Raw genomic sequence first — 17,619 nt, 5'->3', positions numbered from 1 at the left:
TTCTAGGGATTTAGATTTCCTTGTAGAAGAAGAATTGAAGGAAATTACTTCAGACTAACAGATTTTATAGTGGGGAAAAATAAATAGCTTCGTGTTAGTTTTTTCTTTCTCCAGTTCTTCATAAATCTCCCTACTCCATTTTTCAGTCTGCTTTCTCCTGGCAAGGAGAGCCGTAATTCAAAATATACATCACTGACTGGGAAGATAATCAAGTTGGAATGAAATTCCTCTTGACTTTGTGTTAATCAAGTACTCATTGATTATTTGAATGTACTCATTGATTATTTGAATGTGGTTTTTATCTTAAGCTTCAAGTGGTTAAATCAGCTCATCATACTAAGAAAACTGAAGCTGGAAGGTTTCTGAAATAGAAATCACTCAACAGAAGAATTCCATGATTAATACATCTGAAAGATGTTTATGAATAGCAAGGATAGAGTCCATATAGAGGTCTCTTCTGCCACCTTGGAACATAAGTACCTAGCTATTTTTTCCTTTTTTTTTTTTAATCATATAGGTTATCAGCAGAATTTCATCAGTGGCAGAAATAGAGCTTAAGCAGAAATCACCTTATAATCTAACTGTGTAATGAAGAGATCATTCATGTCAGGCTGTCTAAATCCAGTGACCAATAATTCAGAGACAGCTTTCATTTGTATTTTTTATGATGCTTTTTTTCTCTCTCCTCAAGGTCTTGTCTGTGTGAGAACTGTCTTTAAGACCTTCTTAAAGGCTTTGCTTTACCCTATTTAAAGTTAAAAGAGTAGATAATCTCAGTGCTTGGACTTTTTGCATCTGTCCCCATCAGACCACACAGCACTAACTCTAATCTTCCTAGTTTTTATCATGCTGGCGACATGCGGCTGATAACTCTTAAGATTTTTTTACATGTTAATGTTAATTATTCAGTGATGTTGGTAATTATGTTGCTTTCCTAACCCCTTGTCTGACCCAAGGAACCTGGCTTACTGTAATCCACAAGTCAGTAGCAGTTCAGCCCAACAATAAATGATCATCTTTTCTGCAAAACCAAAGAAACACAAATTTTTGCATCAAATTTAAGAAAGACGACATTGACTTCATTCAAGATCTGTTCTAGAAAACAGATTTAAAAACCCAGAAATATATAGGGCCTTCCCCAATGTTCACTTCACCAGCTAAAAGAAGAAGCTGGTGGTCCAGCTCTAGTCTGAACAGCTAAGGGAAAGTCATTGATCCAGAAGATAAATTTTGTTTGATGGCCCTCTAGGTTTTTATAACTTTAAGCCTTCGCAATAACATAAAAGATGTCTTTATCCTCTCCAAAGAGATGGTTACAAATGGTTTCATATCTAGGATAACAAATGATGAGTTTTGTGATACGGGATAAAATACAATAATGAAGTTACTCTTCAAAGCTGGAAACCATTGGAGTTTTCTGATGGCTTTTGATGATGTATTTTATCAGCACAGAGGTTTTGTGAGAGGTTTCCTTACTGTGAAGTCAATTTCACCATATGCAGGTAGGCCCAGACTATCTCAACATGAGTTGTCCCGGTGACTATTTTGTCAAAAGGTTATGCTGGAAAGCACAGGTTACAATTGGGTTAAAATATTAAAAGGGTCATAATTAACTTATATATATATTCAAAGATTATAATACAGTTTTGTTAATCTATTTACCTGTAAAATAACAACAGACTACTGGTCATCAAGGTTTTTTCCTACTCCTTAGAAAGTTAAAAGGTGCTTCAAAATTTGATATTGCAGTTTAGTCACTTCGTCATTGCCTGTTTTTCCAAGTCTGAGGAAATTTGTCTGAAATCTCCTCCTCCTCCTTCTCATCTCATCCTTTCTAATAAGCTCTTCAGTTCTCTCTCTTACACAATGTTCAATTCATATCCCTTTTTCAATCTGTGTTCCCTGGATTTGCTTTTGCAAAATGAAGGAGTTTTGTCTTTCAGAGCGGGAAGGTCGCAGGAAGCAATTCAGGAGGTGTCATTGACCTTACACTGGATGATGAGGATGATGGCTCTTCTCAAGGTAAGAGAAATAGATTTTGCTAGCAGCAGGGGCAGTTGAGCTGCAAGTATTATTTCATCCCCTTGAATGATAGACAGGAATAAACGTCTGTTTCAGTTCAGTGTATTTTATTCCTTGTTTCTGTTATGCAAGACTGTTACTGAAGTATTCTGATAGGCCTTAAATAAAAGGAATCCTACACAGTGTAAAATACTGTCTTTAAGGTTTTTACCTTTCCCTTAATTTAAGCGCTGTTGTTGTCTATGCTCAAATCTGTTAAACTCGTGGAACAATCTAAGAAGTTCAAATTATTTATTATATTGTTGAAACTTCCTCTACGTGAATTTCATCTTTGTTTACCAATTAATTAAGGACCTTTCTACAGTTGTTAATCAGACATTAGATTGTTACAGCTTCCAATCTTTTTTCCCCTGAATAAACAACTGTTCTTGGCTTGGGGTCTGTGTGCCAAGATTAGGGTAAATATAGTTGTGCTTTCATGTCCTTTGGCAGTGTGGATGCATTTCGTTGCTGTGACTGCAATGTTGCAAGCCCATTTTCTGGCATGGAAATCAAGCCCCTCTTCTTTTCCATTTTGTGATTTAGATTTGTAATTTTACTTATGCCTCCAGTAGTAATGATTTCCATTTTATACTTGTTTCCATAAATCAGATTGTCCTGTCTTCTCCAGTTCCAGAGTTTTAGTGAAGATGATACTGTTTATTCATCATTGGAACAGTTCCTTTATTACTTCTAATTACTTCTTTATTAATCCTGAGCTTACTACGTACCTAGTTTTCATTTTTTTTCCTTGCTGAATTTTTATTTACATAGCTAAAGAATCTTTTGCTACTTGTTTCTGTTTACTTAGTGACATCTAAGTTGGTTATCTTTCATCATTTCCTGCAGCTGGAATCTTAGCAGAACTCTTGATTTGTCAGGAACAAATGAACTTGCTTCTATGTGAAATCAAAAACAAAACGGGAAAAATAATAGCCCAGACTATCCTTGTTGCTTGAATGACTTTTTTATAGCTGTAGTGTGTCTGGGTTCTTGGTAGTTGGATCATGAGCACATCTTCTCTAGGTCATGACTCATTCAAATTATATATTATTTAAATTATACAATGGCAGTTGAAATGTGTAGAAATCTGTACATATTCAAAGTGACCATGTGTACGCATCTCTATAGGAATGTCTTCAAAGAATTTGCTGGACACTGGGAAACCTCTCATACCCCTGTGAAATATAAAAAAGTTTGAACTAACCACAAAGGCCTGTTATTTGGTGAAAGAGCAGGAAATATCTCAATTTGTGTTTTCAAAATGATCATCCCTTTGCTGCTACTTCTATAGTCTTTGTTCATCAAAAGAAAACTTTTCATCAAATGGCTTCAGAGAAGTAGCTCAGCTACTCATTTACAGGCAGAAAGACAATGCAGAAAGACTGCAATTTCTATTATATTATTTTTGAGATCTTGTGTTAGGTTTATCATATAGCAGTTTATGAAGGGCCCTGCTACTTCAAGCTGTTAGTAGCTGGTGTTAAAGACAGTTGAGTGAGACCATCAAAGTAGTCTCCAATTGCTAATAAATAAACAAAATCATGTTGAGCCACACCACTATTAACCCTGTTCTTAATGCTTTGTAATGTAAATGTCATACTTAACGGATAATTTCTAAACATGTTCTTCAGTGTATTGCTGATACATTTTCTCGAGTATTTTTCTATTTCTACATTGTGTGTTCTTTAACTGAGTTAGTGGCTGCTGCATGTGCTTTTTTATTTAGGGCAAACCTTATTTGAATGGATGCTCTTAAAACTTACTCTCTTGCCTTGTGTTTTCTGGGTTTTGGTGGTACCTTCTCTGCCTACTGCTGCTCGAGTCTAGTTTAAAACTCCAGCTTCTCAGTTGGCCTTGTGGATAGAAGGTCTGTTTACAGACCTATACAGGCTTGGTCTCAAATGTGTATTTTATGATGTTACAGATAAACTATAAAGCAGGAAAAAAATATTGCTGTAGCAAATTACAGATACAGACACTATTTCTTACTTCTCCAAGTCATTAATGAGTCATGTTCAAGAGAGTGACAATGTAAGAAAATAAAACTTAACAAATTTTTTTTGATTAATAAAGCAATTCCCCTTTATCAAGAAAATAGCATGAAAATTCAAAACAGCAACAGAAGGGCTGATTAATAAAGATTGAACAAAGGAAAGTATCAGCAAATAAAAGAATGTAAGCATCAAAGGTAGACGAGAATTATCACTTTTTAAAAAACAAGTTGAGTACAGCAGTATTTAGGCCTTTTATGTTTTAGGCCATTCCATTTTTTTAATGGAAAAATGCAGGTTTCCAAATTCTGCTGAAATACATAAGCTTCATGATGATAAAATGAAACATTATGGAGTATAGGGAGGCAAAAGATTGGGAGGATGAAAATATGGGGAACTGAAAGAAATTCCTGCAGTTTGGTTTGCAGTATGAAAAGATTAAAGAAATGTCATACTAGGAATTGTTCTTCACTAATCTGAATGATGGGGGGAAAAAAAGAGGTTAAATAGCTCTGTGGTGTTCTAATTTCTGTTTGCTATTCTCTGTAACTTTGTTTTGTTTTAAAGCAGAGTCCAAGAAGCAGAATCAGACACCTGCTTCAGGATTGAGTATATCCAGCCAGCCCTTGTCCCGCCCCATGCCGTCTTTGCAACCAACCAGTCAGCAGCAAACAGGTGTGCCAACAAGTGGACCTTCCCAGACCACCATACATGTAGTACCTACAGGTAACTTCATTTTACGTCGTTTAAAGTGCTGACTGCTTTTTCTTAAGCTAGACTCTTGTGTTCTCTCGTATTGTAGTAAACTTGCCAGGTGAATATTGAAAATGTTTGAGTCACTTAAGAATCTTCCATTCTAGTCAGTATCCCTTTTTTTCTTTTTTTTTTCTTTTTTCTTCATGGATGAAGTGGAGGGGAAAGATAGTTAAGTCCAGCTGGTTTGGAAAGAAACAATTCAGGATTGAACGAATTCCACAGAGAGGAGAAAATTCTGCTAAGGATGGTCCAGAGCAAAAAGGAGACCAGTAAATAGGATAGCCATGGAAATTCTTAACAAAACTTGTTTGCATAAGTAGAAAAAATCTGTAGCAATTACTTTATTTGAGTAATAGAAGAAAAAGCATTAGCAACATCACTCCTTTCTTTGTCTACCTGCACTTCACAATTAATTCTTTCGGCAGAGTGAATGACAAGGCTGACAATGAAGTTCCACACCTAGTTGGAAGTATATGGAACATATGCTTTGTATGCAGTGATTTTTTTCCCTAATGTGAAAAAGAAACATAGATCCTCTTTAATTTTTTTTCTGTAGATAATTGTTGAAGATTAGATGGCATTAAAATTGTCTAATGACCAGTTTTACAGACTCTTAGTAGTTCGTGTTCAGTGTTGGCTTTTATCTTCTCTACAGCTATCCTTATATTCAGGATTTCTTTTATTTATATACAGATCAGACTTAGTAAAAAATCAATTTTTTTTAACTTTATTTTTATTTATTTATTAAAGCAAGGGGGTGTTTGGTTTAATTATTGTATTTGGACTTGATATAGGTTTTTTTAGTCATCAGTCTGATTATTTTGGATATTATGTTTATCTTTTCTGTTCTTATTTGGATAGATGTTGGCATTATTATTTCGGGTGAAAATTACCATTTGCTTAGGTTGTTTTCTCCTTTTTTGCGTTATCAAAAACAGACAGGAATTTGTGGAGACAGCTTTTATTTTGCATGACTCGGTTGATTCGGTTTCCAAAAGAGGTATGCACTCTGAGATAGAATGTGGAATTCCATTCTAGGTTATTGTCTGTTTTTCTTTCTCCAGCTCCGACAACAGTGAATGTAACCCATCGACCAGTGACTCAAAGTGCTGCAAGACTTCCTATACCACGGGCCCCTGCTAACCATCAGGTGGTCTATACCACTATTCCTGCACCACCACCTCAGAATCCTGTAAGAGGAGCTGTCATGCCAAGCCCAAATTTAAGGCCAGTCAATCCACAGACTGGAGGTAGGGGATTCTTTATTCCATACACATTCCACTGTAGCACAGCAAAACTTGATACATTCTGCCTGATGGATATGGATTTATTTTTTTTTTTTTTTTACAATACTAGTCCAAATTATAGAGATGGTTCTTAGTATTATTTTTTTTTTTCAATTAATGGGCTTGAGAAAATCTCAGACCATTAAGAAATCATTCCCCCTGTAGATGTGTAGATGAGGAAAAAATGGCATGAAGTTGCCTCAGGCACTGTCTGCCAACTGTGCATCTCTGGATGACATGTCCAATGCTTCACAAGGTAGCAGAAAGTAATGTGATCAGTACAGCTGTTCGGTAGAAGGATAGTTAGAGACCATTTTGTTATTATGCAGTAAGCTTAAAATCTATTCATATGTACTAAATTATATTTGATTTCCTGTCTAAAAGTTCAGTTTATATCAGGCATCCTAATGTGATTCCATAACAATGTCTGATGTCCTGTGCCCAGCAATTTTTCCTATTTTCTCCAGGCTTAGACAGATGAAATTTCTCGCCAAATGCATCCATTTCTAACACATGATTGAGTTTGACTAGGGATGCCAGCAAGTTTCTCTTGACTTTGCAAATGTAACCAGTGTCTTCCCATAGCAGTAACAAAAAAATTCTTAAATGAATAGAGTATGTTCACAATAAAAAGTCTTTAAGTTAAATTATAGTTTATATTTTGCTAGTAAGTGGTGGATTTTAATTGCCTTTTTTAGCTCCCCACAACATCACTACTATGTTTAATTCAACATGGTTAAACATGTTTCCCTGTTCTGTTGCACTGAGGCTACATTTATGTGACCTCCAGGTAATGAATTTTTTAGACACCATCTGTTTAAGCCAGACTTGGAACACTGTGTGTTTGAACAATGTAAGACTGTGCCTGCATAAAATAATTGATTCATTGTTCTGTAATACTTTTTTTTGGAAAAGAGAATATCTATGTATGTTTGTAGTGATTTAAATCTAAGCATCCCTTATGACTACATTCAGCTGCATTGCCTTAGGCTGTAAAAAATCAGCTGTGGTAGTGAGGCAGAACTCGGTCTGACAGTTCTTGAGCTATGTCTGTGAAGTGTTGGGATGAGGAAATGAGTGTTCCTCTCAGACTACTTGCCCATATTCCTTGAACTTCGGATACTGTGATGCCATGCAGACTGGAGTTCAGGATCTTTTGACTGACAGTATCTTCTGAGGTGTATGTCTATATCTTGTGTTCCTGCTGGTGAAAGGCCTTAAAATGCAAGGGTAACCTCTACCCACACTTTGTTTTCATCATTGTTGCCCTTAGCTACAAGTCAAACCTGTGTGATCTACCTGTTGTTTTGGAAGGAGTTTTGAGTATGTAATGGTTCATTTACTTAATTATTTTTAACAACATTTTCTCCTGCTGAGGCTAACCATCTGGTGTTCTTGTCCTGAGGAACAAGTGATAGTTAGCTTCAGCAGGTTGAAGACCAGATTATTTGGGATACAGGTTTCTTCAAGGCTTTACAATTGCACATCAGATGCAGATGTTTCACTCAGTGATAGCAAAAAAAACCTTTGTTATACAGAAATGCTGATGATGATCTGTTGGTTTATATTATCATCGAAATTATTTAGTGTCAGTAGCAGGTGTTTAAGTAGTAAGATCTGTATGCTGTGTATATGGAAGATTAATTCTGACAATTCATACAATGTGTTTTGCATACTTGTAGTTTGTTCTTCTGCCTCATCTAAGTAGTATGTCTACCTGATATTCACAAAGATGCACTCAGAAATAATACTAAATTTGTACATTATATGTTCCTAAGGTATCTCTCCATCTCTCTTCAGATTATTGTAATTTCATATAATTTATGTAATTTAATGTAATGTAATTTAGTATCACAGCTGTGCTAAAGCAGCACATATTCATACACAAGGATTTTCATACATAAGGAATAGCCAGTTTTGATGCTTGTTCATCCTATAGAAGTTTGCATAGTTTAATTAGCTTCTTAGACAGATGTGCTAATAGGAAAAAATGTGAAGCAGCTAACTAGAGTTCAGCACTTTACCTACTAAAATTTAGCACTCTGTTTCAGCTGTCTCAGAGTCATGATTTACTTAGACTTCAGATACTCATCACCCATGGTCATAACTTGATGACTATTCATAGACAGAAATTATCAAAGAATAGCTGTGGTTTCCTGAAATTCCTCACTGTGAGCTACTCATTCTTTCTATTCAGAAGTTTTAGAATGCTTGAATCTCATACAAATGAAGATTTAGGGAGTAGTGGAGGTTGCTGCAGATTTTGTATTTCTAGACAGAAATAGAAGAACATGCTGGGCAACTGGTAAGAATGAGAAAAAAAATTGAGCTCACAGAATATGCATGTCCCACAATTAAATGGACAAAATAATACTTAAGAGAGAGAGACGTAGTATAAAATGAATGACTACTTGGTCATTTGCAGAAGTTCTGGATATTATGTCCAAAGCTATAAAATTACCTAGTCTGTTCCTGCCAGCCAGGTCAGTTTGCTGTGGGATTTAATGAATAGTAATTCCTGTATGTACATATCGATAGCGGTGGCCATTCTGTGAGGGAAAACAAGCTTCTTGGACAATGACTTAATCTTTTCTAATTCTGTGCCACACACAGCACAGTCTTCTAGCATTTGAATACTGATATCATCCTGCTGTTGCAGTATTTGTCTTTTCCTGTCTGAATCCCAAAGCGATCAGATTCTCATCTTCATACTTAAGCTCCCTGAATCTCCCCAACCTCCCCTCCTCACCCATTTCTTTCATGCTACAAAGGGTAAAAACATTATTCTATCTCCTCTACAGACACGAGTACTTAGTCTCTTTCACAGTGTTCTGTTTGGCTGATTTTAAGTATTGAATACCCAGGAGTGTATTCACTGTGCTTCTTACAGGCATGACAGTACGAATGCCTCAAACAACTGCATACGTTGTGAACAACGGATTAAGTCTTGGATCTGGAGCACCTCAGCTTACAGTGCATCATCGACCACCACAAGTGCATGCGGTGAGTACGCTAATTTTGAAATGAGTTAAGATAATTTACAGGCTTGTCTCTGAATTAGCATGTCTCAGATTGCTTCTTAGTGTGAACTGCAGAAAAATGAAATGTCTTGTAGACACTTTTCAGACAGTTTACATGTATAACACCACTGTATCACCTACAGAAGGTTCTGCCAAGAACAGAGAGAGATGTGTGATCTTGTTAGCTTACACCACAGTTCTCCAGATCACCGGTACTGCGTATTGAAAAATGATGCATTAATTGTCTGCAGGTGACTTGTGTAGTCAGGGGTACAAAAGAACTGCCACAACAAGTTTTATCGTGGTTTGAAAATGTAATTCATGTGTTTAACTGTTTGTCATGAGTTGGATGACAGCACTTCTTTACTGTGTGGGTGATGGAGCAGTGGCACTGAGGCTGAAATTTGGTGATCAATTTAAGGTGATAATATCCACGTTGTACCATTACCTGTTCTTCCTCTTGTGGCTGAAAACCTACCTGTTGAAAAGATGATGATAAACTGCCAGTTCAATCCACTGTCTGGGGTGTTTTGGGTAATGTGGGAACAGCAGCTCAGATATAAAATAGCTCAAACAGGTTGTGAACCTGACTGCTCAGTCTTGGTAAATGGCTCAGCATTCACAGTCCATCCCCTCATGGGTGGGAAGCAAAGAGGGAAGTATCTGTGGTGATGATCTTCTATACAGGCAGTGATTTATATATGAATAATGACTTCTGACATCCTTGGTCCCACCCCTTCTCACCCTTTGCTGTTGCTCTTGTGCCCGTGTGCTCTCTGCACAGTCATGATGGTTGGGTAATTGCAGGCTGATTTGTTTGTTTGCTTTGGGGATGATGAATTATAACCTCCTTCCATTGCTGTAGACTCTTATCTTTCCCTTATTGTTCTTATCTTGCTTAGGAGCCACCACGCCCTATACATCCTGCCCCACTCCCCGAGGCACCACAGCCGCCACGCCTGCCCCCTGAAGCTGCCAACACTTCTCTGCCTCAAAAGCCACAGCTGAAGCTGGCACGGGTACAGAGCCAGAATGGTATTGTGCTGTCATGGAGTGTCTTGGAAGTGGACCGGAGTTGTGCCAGTGTGGACAGTTACCATCTCTATGCTTACCACGAGGACCCGAGTGCCACTATGCCTTCCCAGTGGAAGAAGATAGGGGAAGTGAAGGCCCTTCCCCTACCTATGGCATGCACTCTTACTCAGTTTGTGTCTGGCAGCAAATACTACTTTGCTGTCCGGGCTAAGGACATCTATGGACGTTTTGGACCCTTCTGTGACCCCCAGTCCACAGATGTGATCTCTTCCCAGAGCAGTTAAACTAGAGATCTTTGGAGCCTTTAAACCTGTTCTACTACCCAGAGTTTACCCCCTGTTTTGGGAAGGTTGATCCCATGCATGAAATTCATTTTTAAATCCACTCTCTGCAGGATTATTTTAGATGGCTGTGTGATACACTACATGCATTGAGAACCAAAAGAAAAATAAAGTCTCACCTGCAGCAAGAGAACCTGTTTTACTGGATAGCTCACGTCATGGGTCATTTGAAAATTTTATTTTCCCTCCCATGACAGCTGTTCCACCTACCTGTTATTCAAGGGCACCTTGGATGCCTGGGATTCTGCTTCAGAGTGGGAACAAAATAATTAATTGCAGTTTGTCTGAAGCAAAGCATACACATCTGTAGTATCTATCAAGGCACTAACATGAGGGCAAGAACAGATTTGCATCTTGCACCCCACCGCTCTGTGAGCAGGCTGTGATGTGAAAGGTGATTCAAGGTCTCACTTTCATACTGGAAGATTGAGTGGTCCGTTCTCATTTTACAAACTGTAATCAGCTGTCTGAGGGGAGGAAAGGGAACTTTAGTCTGGCCAGGGACCCAACATGTGTGAATTTGGAGGTGTTAGAAAGCAAAGTTGTCCCACTTCCATCCTACCTCTCGTAAATAAGAGCTCTCCTCTACTATCACCATCTATCCTCACTCACTCTGGGAGCATTCCTAGGTCAGATCTGAAACTGGATTGTAGGGACTGCATTCATATCTCTCTAGCTCAGATAATTTCTCTGCCCCTCTCCTCATACACACAGCCCTATTTTTTAGATTTATTTTGTGCCTTAAAGAGTAATTTCAGAAATAAATGTAGCCAGATACCTTGTGGTGTTCTTTTATTTGCTTGGAGTTACTTCTCCTTTTACCCCTCTAGCCTTTCATTACTGCTTCTCATCTTTGTGACCCACAGTGATTGTTTTTTTCTTTCTGTAAAGACTGGGAAGTATGACATCTGCTGACGCTGGATTCGTTTTTATCTCCAGTACCACTCAACCCTTTCCTCACTGTAATTATTGAGTAGTTGTTTTTGTCCTGTGAAGAACATTAGAATATACAGACAGTGTTTTCCACCAGTCTTTCCCTGTTCTTTTGGGAAAGCCATATGCTGCAGTTCAGCCAAAGAAACCTCTGTGGTGTTGCACCATGAAAGCTTCTACTTGTTTCTAAAGCTTCTACTCAGTTTGGATGTTCAGTTAGTACAAAAATATATGAAGTTGGCTTCCCAGTTCTCTTCTCTGCTGCCGTCTGCCTCTGCAAATAGCTAAAACACCCAAAGTATTTCAGACACTGGTCCAAAACTTGTGAGCAACTGCAAATGTTACTAGAAGCTTTCATGATGCTTCTGAGCTGAGAAAACAAAGCGGTACATCTGCCCCACTATCGTGTCAGCATCTTAAACTTGCCTTTTGTGTAACCAAATTCTAACACACCTGGATGAGAAAGGACATGTAAGGTTTACATCTTGTCACTTACAAGAGCAAGGACAGCAGTCTTGTTCCTTTCCAACAGAACTCAGCAGTGAATTTAGAAAGGAAAGGTGGTTTTGTTTTGTTTTTTTAAAATACTTCACCATCTGGCAAAACCATAGAGAACATATAACTCCAATGCTGGCCGTCCTAAAAACAAGAAGCTTTTAAATATAAAGCAAGGTTGAAAAGGGGCAGAAGAAATTAAATCCCCAAATATGGCTGGTGAAATAAACTATGAGATAATGGGTTCTTCAGTTGTATTCCCTTCAAGAACCTTATCAGTGAAAAACACTCCATTGTAGACTTTTGTCTATACTGTTTTACTGTAATCCTTCACGTAGCTGGGATTGTCACTTCTGTCAGGTGAGTAACAAATATTCTCTGTATGGAAACTTGCATTTAAAGTATGGCAATTTTATTGATCTGGGAGAGCAAAAATTCTGTCGAAACGCAAGTATCATGAGAGAAGGTTCACACTCAATCTCATGTATGAAAAATGTGTTACCCTTCCTTTGAATAACAGTTGTCCCTGTATTACTGGTGCCAATAATCAATAATGCCTTGAATTTTTCTATGTTTAATTAAATGTTTTGTCTGCCTATTTCAAAGAATAATTAATAATGCATTTAGTCTACTTATGGAAAGTTGAGTCCTTATAAAGCCAGTTCTGTAGTAGAGGCTTAGAGCAATTTCTTCCAGTTGAAGGCTGTTAAGTCCTCCTTGGGCAATTACTTTCATGTCTTTGAGGTGGTACCAAAGGGCCGTTGGCCATATCAGTACAATGAGGTTTTATAGTTTGAAAGTTAAAAATAAATATTAGAATACAACCTGGAACTTATGCTGCTTATTTAATTTTGATTCCAGCCCAATCTGTAAATCAACTTTTTTATAGTTTGTGCTTGCTCTTAGGTCACGGTTGTTACTAGCTTTGTCTTGCTTGAGCTAGGCGGGGGGTTAAAGTCCTGTATTAGAATTTCTCTCTTTCCTCCAATGGAGGTATTATTAGGGATGGTCTGGTACTGTGTTTGGAGGTTATGTGGACTGCATCTTTAGAGAGAGGACTCATCTTTATTTACTAAAGATGCAGTTCTCAACTGAACAGAGTAAAAGCGGGCTTTGTGCTTAATAGATCTGTTTCTGCTATGTATGGCAAAGTGCAGCTGATTTTTGTGACTAGAGCAAGCCAGCTAGTTACTATTTGCTGACTGAAGCCATCAGTGTTGTAGGGTGAAAGCAGACTCTTCTTTCATCGCCACAGAGATGTTAAGATGATGTTTCAGGATCTTACGCAAGTGGTGGTGGCAAAGTACATGATGGAGCCTAGCTTGACTTCCAGATGTCTAGCACAGTTTGGAGACATTGCAGGGTAGCTGGTTAACACAGACATGCCAAGAGGACTATGCCACGCCTGTAAAATTATTTTCATGGTGGACCAGATCTCTGCAGTGAGTATTTACCCCTTATGTTAACAAACAGGAGTATTGCTTAGTTCCTTAACTCAAATGGCACTTTTCTCAGTGTTGTGGTGTGGCTGTTTTTTATTTATCCTTTAATCTCCCAGGAAAAATAAAAATACCGGGAAAATGAATTTTAGTATATGAATGACTTTATTTGAAAATATTACCAAAATATCCAGGAATGTTCAGTTCAGGTCTGTTAACACAGTGCTTTTAGACTGGGTTCATCATAAAAATGTTAGTTGCTGAAGTTTTCCAGTAATTCATTTTTAAATCTGCTAAAAATCTCGACATGACTTTCAGGTGGTAGAATATAATAGTTCAGTTGGAAGGGACCTACAGCGATCAAATCCAACTGCCTGACTGCTTTCAGGACTAACCAAAAGGGTCATTATCAAAATGCATTCCCTACATGTTTTTCCATCTTATTTTCAGTACCTTGGTATAAATTTGTGCCTGGTTTATGATTTGTGTTGTTGCCACTGGGTATGTGACTTTTTAGCGGCACTACCTTGGATCTAGTTCTCTACATTTTGGAAAACACTGCACTGATTCTACACTTGTGTTTTCCATCCTCACTTTCTGTTTTGTTTTAGGTTTGGTTTGGTTTCTTTGTATAATACATGGGCATGTGGATGTCCACGCTGAAAGTAATTTGAGTTAGTTCAGTCTCTGACTGGAAGGGAAGCCCTACTGTGGCGTACTGGTGGCAAAATGCCCTTCTCTTCCTCTGAGTTTCTCTTAGCTACAGCTTCACTGACCTCCTTTATTTCAGTACAAGTCTAAAAAAGCTTTATTGGATTCAAATAACTAAACCCTTAGGAATGGTGCAGACTGTAGGTATAGCATCTGTTACTGCAGCTGCATGGCAACTTGAGAAAAGGGGAGGGTGCAGGGGCCAGTTCCTCTCAGGCTGTGTAATTCTGGGCTGCAATCCAGCTTCCCTGGGAGTAGCAGCTGGCCCAGGTCTTTTCTCGTTTAATTGTTTGTGCTGCCCTTTGCCATGTTAGGCCACTGAGCACAAGCACTGAGACACTTGCCCACCCCTATGTTTTTAGCACAAGGCTGGAAATGCCCACAGTGTCTTCCCTGTAAAAATAAGGGGTCGTATACTGACTGCTTCCTTTGAAAGCAATGGCAAAACCCCTCGTGCCTTCAGTGGGAGCATGACTGGGCCCAATAATAGGATCTGAGCACTGTTTTGTACTGTAACAAAAATATCCCTTCACCCTTTCCTTTACACTGTTTGTCTTAAGTGTCCAATATATCAGAATCCATATTACGCATAGGACCAGGTCAAATCTGTTCTTGCTCCCCAAACAGCCATTCCCCAGTTCTAGACTACTGTATACACTGTACAGTCAACCTGTGATTCTGCCTTCTTATAAACTCTTCAGTATTTTCATTTAGTAAAAAAATATCCAGATTTTTTAAAATAGAAGCTTGAGATATTAAATATATATATATATATTTAGTTTGGGTAGGGGTTGGTGTTGTGTGCAAACACTGGAGGGAGGAGTTCAATTGACATGCACAGAGCCAGCCCTGCCACCACCTGTGTTCCCTTTTGAGGGGAGAGTAAAAAAAAATGACAGCTACAAAAAAGCAAATGAATGGATTTTTCCTTTTCATACCTTCTACATACCCATTAAAACGTCTCTTTATTTCTCATTGTCAGTGTGCAGGCTGAGCTTTTTTTTAATTTAATATATTATACATATATATATTTGAAGTGCTGTCTTAATTTAATGGGGTATAGCTGTAAATAAGGTAACTGGGTAGTAGCTGTTTGGGGAGGCCTGTTCAGCTGTAGTAAGTTATTGACTTATTGAGTCAAACATGCAAAAGTCTTTGCAAGCAACTCAATCTGATTTCTTGTTTTGTTTTACAGCGGGACTTGTAAATACAAAAAATGTAGGACTGCTTTAATGTCCAATTTAAACTGGGCAGTTGCCAAGCACTCCCCCATTTTGTATGTAATGTAGAGTTGTGTGTGTGTGTGTATGTGTGCGCGTGGGTGTGTGGTACCTGTAGTGGGGTTTTGTCTGACAAGCCTGAAATTTATACTTTGAAATAAACTACTGGGTTTTTAACGTTTTGAGTCATCTGTGCTTAGTTCCAGACCTCTCAGGAGACTGAAGTGCCACGTGTGCTCATCCTCTTCAGCCATGCTGCCACCTGGAGGAGGGGGCAGTGCAGGCACATCAGCGTTGCAGGCTTGTTGCTACCTTGATCAAGGAACATGGAGCAGCTCCAGCTCCTTCCCAGAAAGTCAGGTGCGTGATGCTGCTCTCCCAGCCATCTCAAAGGAGCAAAAATTAAAGCCGTGCTGTGAGGTCCAGGAAGTCACCTTCTAGACCCTTGCAAAGCAGAGAGGCTGAGTGTCCTGAGCAATCCAGTAACCTACCCCCAGTAGTTACCCAGGGCTGCTGGTGGTGCTCCCCTTTCCCTCCAAAGGGCTGGCTTTCACCTCTGACAAAAGGGGAGCAAGAGGCGGGGAGAGGGCATGGGTAGAAGCCAGGATAGCATCAAACCCTGGGTCGTATGCTTTAGAAACAACACCCTGCTTTAGCCACGGGCACTATGATAAAAGCTGGCTCTTGGGCCCAACACAGCACTGCTGCTGAATGGCAGAGAACTCAGACAGAGTACCTGGGAGACAGACAGACATGCCTGCCTTGAGTTAGTGCTGAGCCCACACTTCAAGGGTCACATAATCAACGGGTGATGGTAATAAGTAGTTTCCCAGCACTTATTAAAACTTGTTTCAAGTCACTGACCAGAAGAGTATGGACTCACATAAGTGATGGCTGAATACAATCACACTTGAAAGTGCAGAGAGTTTCTCAAATGGCGTGTTTAGAGTAAGAGTCTACATCTTGCACATAGTTTTGACCATTGCATTTATCATAAAAATGTAGCATAACCACTCTGCTCCAGCACTGCTGTAATTGCTGTTTGTGGAGGCAGAAAAGGAAGTAAGTGTGAATATCAAGGGCCCTTGTTTAGCTGCAGAGCAGCCTTGCCATGCACTCAGTGGTACATCTGGAAGGGGGTGCTACACCCGCAGAGCAGGACATACATACCACAAACTGCACAGACCACAGGTGATGCTGTTGTGTAACAGCATGGAAACTGTAAAATAGTGAGGGGCCAAGAAATCATCAGAGCCAGCAGCACAGCACCAGGTCACTGGCACAGAAACACACTCCGTTACTACCCTGGGAGCTCCATGCAATGCTGCCTGGACACCCACATACGGGCTAATTGGTGGCCATCTCCAGCTTCAAGCAGAGCGCTCTGCTGACAGATCTTGTCCCCCTGTGGGAGCTGAGGTCATTAAGGGTGGGACTGGGCTACATGAGTCGGGGTGAGGCTGTTGCTGGATTTCAGGAAAGGGGGATGGCAAAGGATGCAAGAGCTCACATTTGATACAACACTCCTGAAGACGGTGCTGGGAGGAGACAAGGTCTCTGGAGATGGTCTCTATTGCCTCAACAGCAAGTTGCTTTCTTTACATTAGTGCAAGGGATGAATTTGTCACCACCGCCTTTCCATGCCGTCCCCAAATCAGACAAAAAAAGAACTCTGCCTGCCTCCCTACAAGCCTGAAAACCTTAAGTTTAAAAGGCAAAACACACAGGACATTAAAGAAAAAAATGCATGTGGAGGGTGTGAAAAAAACAGGACAGTTTTTGCAACAAACCTTTTGCTGAGGCACATACCTTTTGATTTTTTTCCCCTTGGACAATAAGCTCTGCAGAGGGAGATGAGATGATGAGTGAGACCTCTTCACTGTTCAGTTGCCTGAGAATTAAGATGTCAGCGCTGTCACACCCTGCCCTATAGGTTAGTACAGCTATACTCACAGCCTTCTCTGCTCCTTGATGGTGCTGTGCTGGCAGCAGAAGCTGGACCCCAGCTGCTGTGGTCACAGCTGGCCTACTGCCAAAGGAAGTACACGGGGCAGTACAGTAAAAAGAACGCAGTGACCTGTTCATATTTGGTGTTTATCCCAAAAGCATCAAGCCTGCTGCCCTGTAAGGCCAGAACCTGCAACAAGCATCACAGTGAGGGTTCACAAAGCTGACAAAGCTGGCAGAGGGCAAGTTACTCTTGAACAAGGGCCACCAGTAACCATGTCCACAAGCTCCAAGCAATGAAAAGGTAAGTAACATCCCCTCACTTAGAGCTGTGCCTGGCAAGGTCTCCTCCTAACCACCTCCGGGGGCAGGCACTGACAC

The 17,619-nt window shown here is 39.5% G+C and overlaps 1 protein-coding gene across 7 annotated transcripts in view; it reads left to right on the top strand.

Moving 5' to 3' along the window:
• The window catches only part of ATF7IP (activating transcription factor 7 interacting protein), a 103,466-nt gene extending 90,714 nt beyond the window's left edge, over nucleotides 1–12,752 (top strand). For 4 of the 7 annotated variants that reach the window (XM_072035735.1, XM_072035736.1, XM_072035745.1 and 1 more), the window contains 5 exons: nucleotides 1,944–2,022; nucleotides 4,623–4,781; nucleotides 5,876–6,061; nucleotides 8,988–9,100; nucleotides 10,020–12,752. In XM_072035735.1, the coding sequence (XP_071891836.1) occupies nucleotides 1,944–2,022; nucleotides 4,623–4,781; nucleotides 5,876–6,061; nucleotides 8,988–9,100; nucleotides 10,020–10,436 (954 nt within the window). In that variant the 3' untranslated portion in view covers nucleotides 10,437–12,752. The remainder of the gene's footprint in view (nucleotides 1–1,943; nucleotides 2,023–4,622; nucleotides 4,782–5,875; nucleotides 6,062–8,987; nucleotides 9,101–10,019) is intronic. The other 3 variants (XM_072035738.1, XM_072035739.1, XM_027453484.3) reach the window with 1 other exon arrangement.
• Nucleotides 12,753–17,619: the final 4,867 nt, after the last annotated feature.

The sequence above is a fragment of the Anas platyrhynchos genome, chromosome 1, assembly GCF_047663525.1.
Source record: "Anas platyrhynchos isolate ZD024472 breed Pekin duck chromosome 1, IASCAAS_PekinDuck_T2T, whole genome shotgun sequence".
NCBI classification, from domain to species: Eukaryota; Metazoa; Chordata; class Aves; order Anseriformes; family Anatidae; genus Anas; species Anas platyrhynchos.
Note: the sequence above shows the minus strand (reverse complement) of the source record. Positions and strands in the feature narration are given on the sequence as shown.